Source organism: Scleropages formosus, chromosome 25, assembly GCF_900964775.1.
Source record: "Scleropages formosus chromosome 25, fSclFor1.1, whole genome shotgun sequence".
NCBI lineage: Eukaryota > Metazoa > Chordata > Actinopteri > Osteoglossiformes > Osteoglossidae > Scleropages > Scleropages formosus.
This window is the reverse complement of record NC_041830.1, coordinates 7,471,222-7,485,509: the sequence shown is the minus strand read 5'-3', so window position 1 is coordinate 7,485,509 and position 14,288 is coordinate 7,471,222. Positions and strand designations below refer to the sequence as shown.

At 40.6% G+C, this 14,288-nt stretch overlaps 1 protein-coding gene across 1 annotated transcript; it reads left to right on the top strand.

Annotated features, from left to right (window-relative positions):
- Positions 1-99: 99 nt before the first annotated feature.
- tmem248 (transmembrane protein 248) lies at positions 100-9,712 on the top strand. Its single transcript, XM_018742165.2, has 7 exons — positions 100-424; positions 2,278-2,436; positions 2,907-3,192; positions 3,442-3,592; positions 6,161-6,344; positions 6,616-6,759; positions 6,915-9,712. Exons 1-7 carry the CDS (start codon positions 422-424, stop codon positions 6,933-6,935), a joined length of 948 nt encoding a protein of 315 aa, XP_018597681.1. The 5' UTR covers positions 100-421; the 3' UTR covers positions 6,936-9,712.
- Positions 9,713-14,288: the final 4,576 nt, after the last annotated feature.

Genomic DNA, 14,288 nt, shown 5'->3' with positions numbered 1-14,288 from the left:
CCGTCGTAGCGTGCGTGCTTTACGTACCTGCAGACGCATACGCCTAAAAAGTGCTGCGTACATTCCTTATAAGGCTTCAGGAATGGTACGTAACACTGAACGGCTGCGCAGTGCGGAAGGGACATAGGCGTAAACAGTGATAGTCAGAGAGTCAAGAAGAAGAGCAATCATCCAGAGCAAGTAAATAAGTTTAATTCACCGCCGGGAGCGGTGGGGACGAGCGGATGATGGGAAAGGAAGTGAAGGACCGCTGTAACGTTGACTGTGTCCAAACGCCGACTTTTACCGTGCGGACCTGGCTGATATAGTTAGCTAACACACACACACACACAGACACACACACAGCTAGAGCTAGCAGTGGAGCTAGCAGGCTAACGCGGCGACCCTCGATCCGCTGTCGTCGTTAAAACACACGGAGAAAATGGTGAGTCAGCGCTTCCTGGCACAACTTCTGCATTTTATAATGCATTAGTATTATTTCCTAATGCTTAATCATTTCATTCCTACTTACGTAGCAGAGAGTGTGTCTGAGAGAGATCACACAACTTGAGGCCTCAGGTTCGGGAGTTCTACTGAACTACTAGTTTAGCTAGTAGTAGTAGTGGCAATGCCAAAATGGGTGGGGAAAAAATGCAAAATTACTAAGTTATGAAAACGTTTCTTAATGATGTTAATAGGGTTTTTTTAGGTTTTATATATATAATATTGTTCATAATTTGCCTAGTAGTGGACTACATCCTCCTGCACGAGACTCAGCTCGCGCTGTGCTAATAATAATACACTATCAGTGATCACAACAACGTTCCAGGAAAAAACTTTGGCTTAAAATTAATCACGTTTGGCGGTATAAACTGTTGTTACAGAAATCCGCGAGGCGGTTTTTCATGCCATCCATGGCAGTAAATAAAATTATGCAGGAATGAATGGAGCTGGTGGTGGAACGAGGTTAGATGAACAGGAAGAAGCAACCAGCGGTGTGTTTGTGTGTGTGTAGCCTGCTGTTGGTTTGTGTCCACTGTGTGTGGTGTCCATGGAGAGCTGTGTGTGTGTGTGTGTGTGTGTGTGTGCTGTCAGCATCTTACTTTGTCACAAGGATGGACATATGATATTGCCAAGCAGTGAGACATACACTGTTGTTGTTGTTCATATTGTTACCAGCTGTCAGTTAGATTGCATTTTTGTCCAGGGTGACTTGCAATTTTTGAGAAACAATTTTACAGTGATATACCCATTTATACAGCAGGATACTCTTACTGTAGGGTAAGTGCCTTGGTCAAGGGGACTACTCTGCAGGAACAGGGATTGAAACCCAAAACACTCAGATTACAAGACAGCAGACCTGATCAGGATCCTGCCTGCTGCCTCATTTTAAATCAGTTTCATGTTTTTTCACGTTGCAGTTTTGTATAGCAGCTTTAGGGGTTTTGTTAAGTTTTTAGAAGGGGTTTTGTTTGTTTTGGGGACTTGTGAATCTGAGATACACTGCTGCTCTGTGTCAGTTAAGTTAAAGCTGTTATGTTTCTTCTGACATTATAAGCAATCTTGTGCTGTGTGATTCAGTAACCGAAGAGATCCAGTAATATTTCTTTTCTCTACGTGGGTTTGTTGAGACTAAGTTTCCGGTATTTAAACATTGGAAATAAATTTGTAATCTAGTTTAAAACCAAAGTGTCTCCCTTCTCAAGTAGTTTACTATTTATATACTTATGCTATTAATATACTAGGAATAGTTTGATTCTGACTGTTGTTTGTTTCTATATTTGCTATCTGCACTAAAAAGAATACATTAGACTGTTTCAGACATCCATTATTGACTGTATAAATAAATACATATTAATTAGTATGTACAATGTTGTAATGGAACATTACATTACATTTATTAATTTAGCTGACACTTTTCTCCAAAGCGACTTACAATCTTAAGGCTACAGTTATTACAGGCTTACAGTTATTTACCGTTTATACAGCTGGGTACTTTTACTGGAACAATCTAGGGTAAATACTTTGCTCAAGGGTACTACAGCCAGAGATGGGGATTGTACCTGCAACCTTTGTATCCAAAGGCAGTAGGTCTAGCCCCTACGCTACCAGCTGTCCCATATTATTAGAGTAATATCTTTTCTCTTGTCTAGTGCTGATTATTATTGGAATTTACAGAAATATTTGTAATGTATGTAATATTTAACTTTTGCATGGTTTACTGTTTCGTGTACAGATGTTCTGGGGCCAGACACTCTGTAATCTATTATTAAGGCTGTGTATACCTTTATACTGTAGGTGTACCTTATCAATCCTCTGGAGAATTTGAAGACCTATATCAGTAATCGGCCACCGCTGGTCATCTTTATGGTCAGTGTCAGCACTGTAGCCATTGCCTTCCTCACCATTGGCTACTTTTTCAAGATAAAGGAAATAAAATCCCCAGAGATGACAGAGGTAAGACACTTAATGCTGCCATTTATTTAATAAAATAAGGGAACTTTTTTTGGCTTTATGTAGTCAGGTATTCTAAGGCAAAACACATGGATCATCAGTTTCTCTTTAAAATTTGTGCTTTTTTAAATTATCCGTCAAAGCTTTAGTTGAAGGGGAAAATATCTCACATATTTGGCGGTTTTCAGGCAAACCGAGCATATTAAAATAATTGAAAGCATTAATTGATACAATAGATCTTTCTGTATTAAGGTCAGTAGGGGTTTTAAGAGATGGCCCGAAAGGCACACTGGTAAACAGTTTATGCAGTTATGTTAGAAAAACTAGAATTATTCATGAATTCTTCATTGTTTTGACTTTTTTCAGGATTTGTTTGTAGTACTGGTCAGGTGTGGGTTAGGTTTGTTTAATTCTCCTTAGCCAATATCTAAATGCACTGAAGCATCTTCTTTCATGACATTCAATCCCCACAGGACTGGAACACTTTCCTGCTGCGCTTTAATGAGCTGGACTTCTGCATTTCGGAGAATGAGACCTTGAAGCACGGCCTCAATGAATCCACCACCCCTGAGAGCACGGTGACTAGCGGACAAGCGCGTCAAAGCACACAGGCTCCACCACTACTGGAGGACCCTGGACCGATCAATATCTCTGTTCCCATCACCCTTACCCTTGACCCGCTCCGCCCCTTTGGGGGCTATTCCCGCAACATCACCCACCTGTATGCCACCATTTTAGGGCAGCAGGTTGGCCTGGCAGGTATGTGTCAACTGCAGGACTGTTAAATCTGGATTGTTACAATGAGTACTTTGTTTATTATGAACAAAGCTGCCAGCTTAATAATGCTCCATGTTTAATGGTCTGTGTTCACTGTGCTCTCTTGAGTACAGGAAGAAAATTGTTCTCCATTTTTGAATTGTAGTCAACCACTGCTCTCCTGCAAAACCTTTAGACTTTTAGTTTGGTTGTCTGTTTTTCTGATGTATTTTTGTATGTTTTCTGGTGAAGGAAGGGAAGCCCACGAAGAGATGAATATCACTTTCACCTTGCCTGCCTCCTGGAACTCGGACGACTGCGTCCTGCATGGCCACTGTGAGCAGGTTGTGTTTAGCACCTGCATGACCATCACTGCAGCCAGCAATGTCTTCCCAGTGACAGTGTGAGTCACCATGGTCTTCACTGCTCATCCAGGGACTGTACAGACATTTATCTTATTGACTAATGTTTAAAAAAAAAAAATCTTTTAAACTGCACGCTGCTTTTAGCAAGAGAAGCTTCTTAATTGAAATAATCTGGCATTTCAGCCAGCCATTCATCATTGATATTTCTACATACACAAAAGCCATAGTGTGATTATATATTTATATATCAGATTTTATTACTGATGTCAGGGTTAGCATTACCAATATGCAGGTGACACATTTCCAGGACATAGTCATATCACCTATTTCACTACATTCTACAAGCATTAACCATATTAACTCTTGCCACTGTGGTTCTGACAGACACGAACCTGGTATCATACATCATACATTAGTTATCTTCGCATGTCTTCTTTTGCCTCTCTTCAAGGTACCAGCTCAAGAAGTATTGGTACCATTCATGAAATTGAGCAAAAAAAAAATGTAAAAAGTAAACAGTCCAAACAGTGAGTTATAGTTTGGGCTCAAACGTGCAGTGGGGAGGCCATGTTTTTTTTTAACACATAGCTTTTATTTAATACTTTTTCAAATGCAAAACATTTTATTGGAATCATTTTTTTTTTCCAGCAAAAAATAAGTTTCAAAATTATCGGCACCCATACAATTAATATTTGAAGCCTCCTCTGGAGTGGATGACAGCACTGAGCCTCTTTCTGTAATGTGTAGCAAAATTGGAGCACACTTTTGGAGGGCTCTTGGACCACCCCTTTTTGAAGCGTGCCCATACTTCTTGAGTTGACTGTATGTTGTTATGGTATAACTTGACCTTTTATTGCCATATACACAGAAATGTTTTTGCTAGAAGCTTATTAGAAATTAGCTTATAAAGAAATTAGCAACAGTATTAATAACTGAGGACTTTGCCTTCAAGAAGTGTGTTTATAACTTACACCTATCACAAAAAATTTAATTGTGACAGTGTTTCCTTTAAAAAAGCTATCAAAAATTGGAACTGAATTTAACTGAGCTTCATCAGGCACAAAATATTTGCCTGTAACATGAAAGAACTATTGTGATCATCTCAAGCAAAATGTTTTCCTTTACCAAGTTGCCTGTGGTAAAGAAACCTCACTCAGATGTGTTGTTGTGCTAGCTCTCCAAGTTTGGTTGTAATTTGTTTAATGTATTGGTTTGATTCAGTGTCTTCATTCATTTATTGCTTTATTTATTGCTTACATCAATAGGTGTGCTACTTCATTGTGCTGACTCATTTTCTGTTATACTTCCTGTGTTCATAATTCAGCTATATTTGCTTTCCATTCAGCATTAAAATGTGACAGCCCTAATCAGACTGACATGCTCTTTTCCCCCATTCAAGCATGTCAGGCAGATGGAATTGTTCAAACATTAACTAGCTGAACCAGAAGTATGAGCACCTTTTTAAAAGTGGGTGGGGGGGAAAGCTTTCAGGGATGTGACATATCTAACAGAAAATTAACCTGTTGTGAATATTTTTGTTCAGAGTTGTTTTCATCATTATTAGAAATTAAAGCAGCTTTCTTTCTGTCACATGGCTTTGAATGTCAGGGTTATCACAGTGCATTAGTGCCTTTGGGATTGTAATTTAGAAATCATGTTACAGTCTTGTATGAAGAGAAGTAACATAACACACACATACACACACACACACACACACACACAGAGTCTCAATCCGCCTATCCCAAGCGGGGTCACAGCAAGCAGGAGCCTAACCCGGCAACACAGGGCACAAGGCTGGAGGGGGAGGGGACACACTCAGGACGGGGCGCCAGTCCATCACAAGCCACCCCAAGCAGGACTTGAAACCCAGACCCACTAGAGAGTGGGACCGGCCAAACGCGCTGCGCCGCCACTACGCCCCCATACTAGGCTAGCCCCGCTGCGCCACCGTGCTCTCTTGATGTGAACATGAATAGTTCAATTTTAGCTGTTAAAATTGTACTCTTACCTAATATCTGCCTCTTTATAATACTGTTATTAGTGATATGGTAGCGGGGGCGCGGTGGCGCAGTGGGTTGGACCGGGTCCTGCTCTCCAGTGGGTCTGGGGTTCGAGTCCCGCTTGGGGTGCCTTGCGACAGACTGGCGTCCCGTCCTGGGTGTGTCCCCTCCCCCTCTGGCCTTACGCCCTGTGTTGCCGGGTAGGCTCCGGTTCCCCACAACCCCGTATGGGACAAGCGGTTCAGAAAGACTGTGTGTGTGTGTGTGTGTGTGTGTGTGTGTGTGTGTGTGTGTGTGAGATATGGTAGCATTTAGACTGGACAACTCCATATTGTTTTGAGAAGAAGGCCTTAAAGAGTCAATCCATGTTGATGTTTTTCAGTAACTGAGGATAAAGTTTGTAATCTATATGAAAAGAACAAAGAAGACACTTTATTAGAAGTAAAGATTTATACTGCCATTTTGTTGGCTAGAAATTTGGCTATTTTGAAGGCTTGAGAAATCCAGGAGGAACTTGGCATGGCACCCTATTACAGGCCAAGAAAAATGAAAGATTGATTCTTCTTCTAATCCCATTTAGCCAAAATATCTGCTCTCCCCATTCAGGCAACCACCACACTGCATTCCTGAAACTTATACAAATGCCACATCCTGGTACAAGATTTTCACCACCGCTAGAGACTCTGATACCAAATACGCGCAGGAGTATAACCCCTTCTGGTGTTATAAAGGAGCCATTGGGAAAGTGTACCACGCACTCAACCCCAAGCTCACAGTCATCGTCCCCGATGTGAGTATGCATACAAACATACAGCCCTCATGTACATTGCTCCCAACTCAGAAGCAGCTCTAATATCAGGATACAGACTGGAATATAAAGGGCAATGAGTACAAATGGTTAAGGATAATTAACTGTTGGGAAAAACAGTTTATTGGAATATTTTTTTAAAAAAAATTACTCGGACCTTTCTTTTCATTTTTTTCTTAAATTAATGACAAGGATTTTTTGTGTCTCTCAGTTATTAAATATAGTAATGCAACATTTCTTGTTCTTCCACCAGGATGATCGCTCTCTTATAAACCTCCATCTAATGCACACCAGCTACTTCCTCTTTGTGATGGTGATCACAATGTTCTGCTATGCAGTCATCAAGGGCCGGCCAGGCAAAGTACGGCAAAACAGCGCGGACTTCTGCCCTGAAAAGGTGATAAGAAACTTATCATGTCTCAAGTGCAGAAATGCATTTCTATCCAAATGCCTAGTTACATATTACCACTGTGTTTTCCCTAGAATATTCATTTTGTGATTAAATGCGAAGTATTTTTCAACTGATTTTTGTTTGTTTTTGTTTTGTTCTAGGTGGCCTTGTCAGAAGGATAAACACTTAAAATCAACTTAAATGAACCTTAACTGAAAAGAAGAATGAGTAAAGATTAAAAAAACAAAACTGATTTTACTAGTTGCCTACTGAACCCAGAAATGGGTGCACAGCTCTGTGAATGCATTTCTCTGCAATGTTGGGTCACTCCAACCAAAGACAATTTAAGTGCCTGTATCTACTGTGTAAATATTCATAGGATTCTTCAATGCCGTACTGAAGTCAGCCTGAACCCTAGCGCCATCTGTAATGAGGTGTGACGCAGAAGCGGAAAAGCCAACGGCACAGGATTTGCCTGCAAGGAATTGTACTTCCATCCACTTCCACCTCCGTCACAATTGTTAATTCGCGTCAGACGCTTTTGCCGAACACGTCTCCCCGAGAAGGGGGCGGGGAGTTTCCAGTTCTACCAGACTTTGTTGTGCATTCTGTTGTCATGCATTCTGAATATCAGCCTTTGGTTTCCTTGAACTACTGCCTGAGTTTATGCCATTATGCTATATTTAGGTTTACCTTTTTTGCTTTGAGTGTCTTTGCTGAAACCCCTTTTCTCCCTGCTCAGCCCACTTGTTGAAGATAACAAAGAGTTCTTCTTTCTGCTGTCTTGAAACAATATAAAAAGCAAGGAAAATGGGCACAGTACACATACGCTTCTCAGCTTTATTGTGACATGGTTATTAGTCATTCAATCCTTAGAACACAGGTGAAAGAAAACGGCCAAATTGTAGTTAGTTACACTAATGAGGTGTGGTTGTGATGTGACTCTGTAGCCAGGATATCACCCCATTCAGTAGCAGAAACCTTTTATGTCTTACTGGAAAAGTTGGGGAGGAATCATTCTTAGCCACTCTTTTCCACAGCTGATTTTCCACAGTGTGCTTCCAGCCAATAACCTGCATGCCATGTACTTGTTTGGTGCAGAATTTAGTGTTTTTTTTGTTTTTTTTTTTTTTTTCTTCTTTCCTCTCTCTCTTTCTTTTTTTCTTTTATTCTCATCCAGCAAGAACTGCAGAAAGTGGCCATGAACGGAATCCACATGCTGGGCCCATTGTTTGTGACCCTGTTAGTGCCAGTTGAGAGTGTATGTTTGTGTCACTTATGCATATAGAAATGTCATTAAGGCTGGATGGAAAATATTTTTGTGCCCCTGCTCTTGGATTAGTTTAATGGGGTGTAATGTACTGTATATGTTGAATAACACAATTCACTGATAATTATCACTTTTAATGTGTGATTTCATTAAATTTTTTTAACAGAAAAACTTTATTGAATGTATTTTCCAAGATACAGCAAAATTCCATCTGTGCTGTATTAACAGTAATTTTAGTCAAAGGTGATCAGAAGTGTATTTATTTTTTCCCCGGTTGTGTATATGTTTAAGATTAGACTTTATAAGAGAAACTGTTCCAAAGCCTCTGCTCCAAACATAAGTTGTGCTTTACGTTAGCAGTTTCTTCCTTTGTGCTTTACATTAGCCTTTTCTTTTGCCTTTGTTCTCTTTACACATGCATACTATGAATCTCTTTTGGAAGTTAAACAGTTTTAATGCTAACATTGTTATAAGAAAGTATTCTCAGAGTCTCCCTTTAAAACATGGTTTTTCCTGCCTGATTTCCCATTTCACAGTTTTGTAGCTCACTATACGGTATTAAACTGCCTGGTGGCAGTACCTGTATGTAGACTTTTTTGTAGTGTCTATTAAGCCGCTGCTTGTGTGACATCTGTGTTTGTACCTGCACATATCCTGTAGTCAGCAGGTTTCTTTTTTTCCCCCTCTTCCCATTCTGGGGGAAATACAAAAGGAAGCAGCAAAAGAATAACCTGCAGAACAATACAAATTGTATGCTTTTAATTTTGGAGTATGAGTATAAAATACTCGTTATGCAAGCAAACCTCTGTTGTATTTGTAGTTCCTAGAAAGAGATGTTAGCCAACCATCAGTCATTGTTTCTGGATAATTTGTTTGCTTTCAGCATACTAAACAGGTCAGATCACAACTCAGCCAATGTGGTTCTACTTCATTAGCATAAAATCAGATATTTTCAATAGCTTTTGTCTATTTTTAATGGCCATAATACGGATTGCCTTAACATAGCTAATACAACATTTAAGCACTGTTTTATGTTCAGAGAAGGGGGAAATGCCTACACCTGTTTCCCCTTTATTAGGTCTGCTTTTTCAGTATGTATATTATGGGGAAAAATATCTAATTCTTGTGCATTAATTTAGGTGGACCAAAAACAGTTCAGAAATAGTACTTTATATCAGTGGTACACTTATGAGGTCCTGCACTCATTAACAGCCCTTATTTAAGATTACCAGGACCAGACATGCCTTCATTTCAAAGTTAATTTGTTACAGGTACCCCAGGGTTGTGCTGTGTTGTAGTCATCTGGTCTTGGGCCTTGCATGTGTATGGTATGAGCACTTGTCTGTCTAATCAGGAAATCTGTGTGCTTGATTATGATTGTGGGGGAGGGGCCTGCATGTACATAGTATAAGTTATCCCATCATTCATATTCCCATGATGAAAGCTACAGTTTTGTGTTGTTGTATGATACAAAATTCTGAATAGAGTAATTGTATGTGAAAGCTGGGATGGAAAGAGGGTAACTTATGCATGCATGCATGCAAGTGCACTTGCGGGCTTAAGTTTTGTTGCTCGTCTTGAACTCAGCTTGCAGGGCCTTTGTTTATTGTGGGAGTCACGACATTACGCATTGAAATTTCCCTTGGAGGAAATTTGCAGCCCCAATGTTTTCCCTTTCTTTCTTGCAATCTGCTGAGCAGCGCATAAGCAGGCAGCCCACCTCTTCTGTGCCTTGTGCACTGACCAGTGGTGTCACCCGTGTAAATAGCTCTTCCATTTGAAATTGTGATGACGAGGGTCAACCTTGCAGTGACCAAAATTTTTCTCTGATCAAACCGCTGTAAATTACTCAAGTTAAAATAAACGTATAATCTGTTCACGCGTTGTACGTGTTTGTGTTCAGATATCCTTTCAGATTCATTTCATGGGATTTATATTCATGTATAAAGACCGAAAACATACAAAATGAAATTAATATTTGAATTTTCGCACACCACTACATTTAAGCCCCAAATTTGTTCCTGAAAACAATGTTGAAAATAAGTAATGAAACTACTTATCCCATTATTTTCCAAGTTCACCCAAAAAATCACCCTAAATGATTTCTAATATGAAAAATGGTGAGTAACACATTAAATAGAATAATTTTTTCTAACATTACGGCTAGTTAATTTCAGTGGGGACAAGTGGGGTACGCCCTAGGTGGGACAAAAGTCCGCTAGAGAGTAGCCACATGCACAAACTTGCCCATTCACACTCTGGGTAATTTCACAAATCATCCTGATCTACATGCCTTTGGGCTGTGTGAAGAAACCAGAGCACTCAGCGGAGACCCACAGAGACATGGGGAGAACACGCAAACTCCTGCCTACGCCAAAACAGCCCAGCTGTGAGGAAGCAGTGCTACTTGCTGCACCCACTGACGTGCAAGTTCTATAATTATGGTGATTAATATTTTCCATCTCTGCAGTTTACGTACAAGAAATGACAAATTTCAGTACAGCATTAAGTTTCTCTGCTGAGTAACGAAACATTTTCGGCGGAGATGCTCAGGCAGCAAAACCATTCGAAAAAGATCCCATTCTAAAAGTGCAAATAATGACTGTATAGCAAATAGAAGCGTGAGGGAGACTCTTTTTGATCTTTCAGTCAGCGAGCTGTTTACAGATTTGCATTTAAAATATTACAGCTCGCTGACTGCCAACATGTTTAACTGAACAACTAAGAAGTTTTTTTTTTTTAACGCAAAAGATTCGGTTTGGAAAAGAAAAGAATCACCAGCGACTTGGATCCTTTTAGCCGAGGACACCAGCGTGTGAGCGCAGTTGTGCTGTTGCCTTGAAGTGGGGCCATTAACAGGTTTAGATTACATGGCCAGTGGCTTGGAGAGAAATAAAAGAGCAGTGTTCTGTGTTCCCGGCCATCTGTGCGTGGCTAATTCTGTTTTCGGTCAATAACGAATTCTATTGCTGCTTCAGCTGCTTTACCTGAGAAGCAGGTGCCCCTGACATTTCCAACCGACTCTTTGATTCCCTCATTTCTAAATAAAACAGCAGGCGGCTCGGATCACCAAGCCATGGAGCGTTTTAATTATAGAACAGCTGTTCAGGACAAACAACTTTACTGTTATTTATTTACTGCACTGAACAAAGAAAAAGTGTTTAAATATCCTTTATTTAGATGTTAATTTGTATTATGCGACTGCAGCGTAGTAACTGTTTGCTACCAACCATTTCACGAGGCCTTAGAACTACAGATTTAGTTTATTTTCTTTAAATTTTGAAAAACTTTTTCGGTAAAATACGTCACCATGAAAACTGCAGAGGAATTGTTTTGACGGGAGTTAAACACTTTAACTAGATCCAAACATGCTTCGGGTTGCTACAGACATTATTGGGTCTGCTGGGCCTCCAATACTCCCACACATCCACCCCCTCAAGGCTGCTGAGGACTTCAAAGTTTTAATCTTATTTATTTATTTATTTGAACTGTTATTTCTGCTGCTGTTGTCCTGAGGGCTGCCACACAAAACTTCATTGTATTGCATAGAATGACAATATAGTATCTCTCTCTCACACACACACACACACACACACACACACACAGAGTCTGAACCACTTGTCCCATAGAGGGTTGCGGGGAGTCAGAGCCTAACCTGGCAACACAGGGCACAAGGCTGGAGGGGGAGGGGACACACCCAGGACAGGACGCCAGTCCACCACAAGGAACCCCAAGCAGGACCCCAGACCCACCGGAGAGCAGGACCCGGTCCAACCCACTGCGCCACTGCACCACCGCACCCCCCACAATATAGTATCTTATCTTATTAATCTATATACGTACTTAGAGATCATTAAATCTATCCCCATATGTACGAATCTATAAGAGCCATTTCAAACTAAAGATGCTATGGGGAAAAAATGGTCTTACAGATTTATTGGAAACCAGATGAATCATAGTAGATTAATCATAATCATTAATCATTAATCAACCAGACAATCAAGCCATGTAGGCCTTGTGTTCTTGTTTAAATCTGCACTTTGTCATTTTGCTGCCCTAGATCCACCTCCTCCTCACCTTCCTCCATTGCTTTAATCACAATTACAGTTGCCAATAATAATGTTTGAATCTGTTGCACATTAACTGATTGGTATGATCTATCGAACTATTTAATATGCCCCCATCATGAGAATTTATATACAGCTTGCTGATTACCTCCAATGTTTTTTTTTTTAATTTTTAAAAAAAATTTTTAGCAGAAACACCAGTAACTGCTTTATATAATAAATGTCCCATTTTGCATATCTTATACCTAATTAATGAAACTTTTCTGACTTGCATCTCACTTTGAGCAGGACTATTATTATTATTATTATTATTATTATTATTATCATCATCTTGCTGATGCGTTTACCCAAAATGATTCACACTGTTTCATGAAATATTTACATTAGATTTATTCCCTTAGCTGACACTTTTCTCCAAATTGATTTACAATGTTAAGGTCAGGGATTGAAGTGTAAAAATGTCAAAGTCAAAGTCAACTTTATTGTCATTCCACCTATAAGTGAGTTACACATATAGGGGAACAAAAATTTGTTTCTCTTTGGACCTGTGTGCCACATAGGACATATAGTGCACGACAAGTGGAAATATAGGACAGTGCGATACACAGGCCAGAGTCTAGTGACACTATACATAATTCGGACTGACTATGGCCTTCCAGTTAAGAACTCAAGCACCCAGTCGTTGAAAGAGGTGTTGAGGCCCAGCTGGCTCAGCTTAGTTATTAGGTGCTGTGGGATGATCATGTTGCTGCCGTCCGTCTTTTCCTCCAGGTGTGACAAGGCTGGGCGGAGGGTTGATGTTATTGCATCCTCGGTGGAGTGATTGGAGCGGTACACAAACTGAAGGGGGTTGAGTGTGACGAGGAGGTTGGACTTGATAACGCTGCAACCTAACGTTTCGAAGCACTTCATGATGACGGGCATCAGCGCAACGGGTCAGTAGCCGTTCAGGCGGTACGCACAAGACTGCTTCGGCGCCGGGATGATGGTGGTGGTCTTGAAGTATATAGAGACAAGTGCTTGTGCCAATGAGATGCTGAAGATGTCTGAGAGGAGCAGCACAGTCTCTAATTGCCTATCCTGGTAATCTGTCAGGACCCACCTTAGGTCTTTGAGAGGCCTCTTTGTCTGTGCGCACTGCCATCTTCTCAAGAGTGAAACTTTTGTGAGGTAGGTCCTCTACTGTAGTTCAATATTTGAATATTTCTTTTCTGATGTTTACAGCCTAGGAGTGTTGCCAACACAACACTGCATGTCCCCTCTTATACCTAGCTTAATTCATGACAGTGTCTCCACTCCAGCCCTCTTCCCTCTCATACCCATGCAGTTATGTATGTGTGATCGAAAGACATACATTTGCACATGCTTTGCTGAGCACCATCTGACATTCTCTAATGGTGATCCATTAGTAAATTTCATTAAGAAAGTTGCAAAAGAATGTCAAGACTGATGGCCTGCAATTCAAGAGTTTCTAACATCAGCTGTCAGAAATACTAATTGCAGCAATGTTTCTTTTAAATGTAGACAAAGCTAATAACCAGAAGATGGATGAAATACTCAATGTTCTTATTAGATTTCATGACAGGGAATTGGGGAAAGACTCAATACAGCCTCTTGCACCAAGAAAAATGAACAGGGCAGATGCATGAGCACTCACACATGGGGTGACTAGTATTGAGGTTTGCTGTGGCCTTAACAGAACCACGTGATCTGCACACTGCTAGATAACTCCACCAAAACCTTAAGTCTGATGACAGAAGAATATGAACAGTAAATAGCTGCAAGAAAATATTTGTTGTAATCTCTTATCCTTTTTCCATATTGATGTGTTTCAAACTGACAGTTCCATAATATTCAAAGGCTCCATCTCTCGCTGTGGAAAACATAGGGCGCTGAGTTGAAGGATCTTGACGTCGTCAAGTGTCCCTGGAGGACAGAAGGGATCAGTGGTGGGACTGAGGTAATGGATGGGTGGTCCTGGGCCAATGCTGCATGGTCTTTGTCACCTAGCACTTCTGTGATGTCCCCAACCAAAGAAAACTCAGGAACTCCTAGTCATGTGGACAATGAGCAGGACTTTTTGTGAGTCACCAGGAGGAAGAAAAGGTGCAGGAGGGAGGTTAGGCCAGTTTTTGGTGCTGCTGGGAGTGCCTGTGCTGAGGGGCACCCCTCAAAAAGATTGCTAAGACTGCCCCTCC

Coding starts and splice junctions, on each gene's coding strand:
- tmem248 (XM_018742165.2), top strand. Junction 2,437..2,906: donor AATCCCCAGAGATGACAGAG/GTAAGACACTTA, acceptor CAATCCCCACAG/GACTGGAACACTTTCCTGCT. Junction 3,593..6,160: donor AATGTCTTCCCAGTGACAGT/GTGAGTCACCAT, acceptor CTCCCCATTCAG/GCAACCACCACACTGCATTC.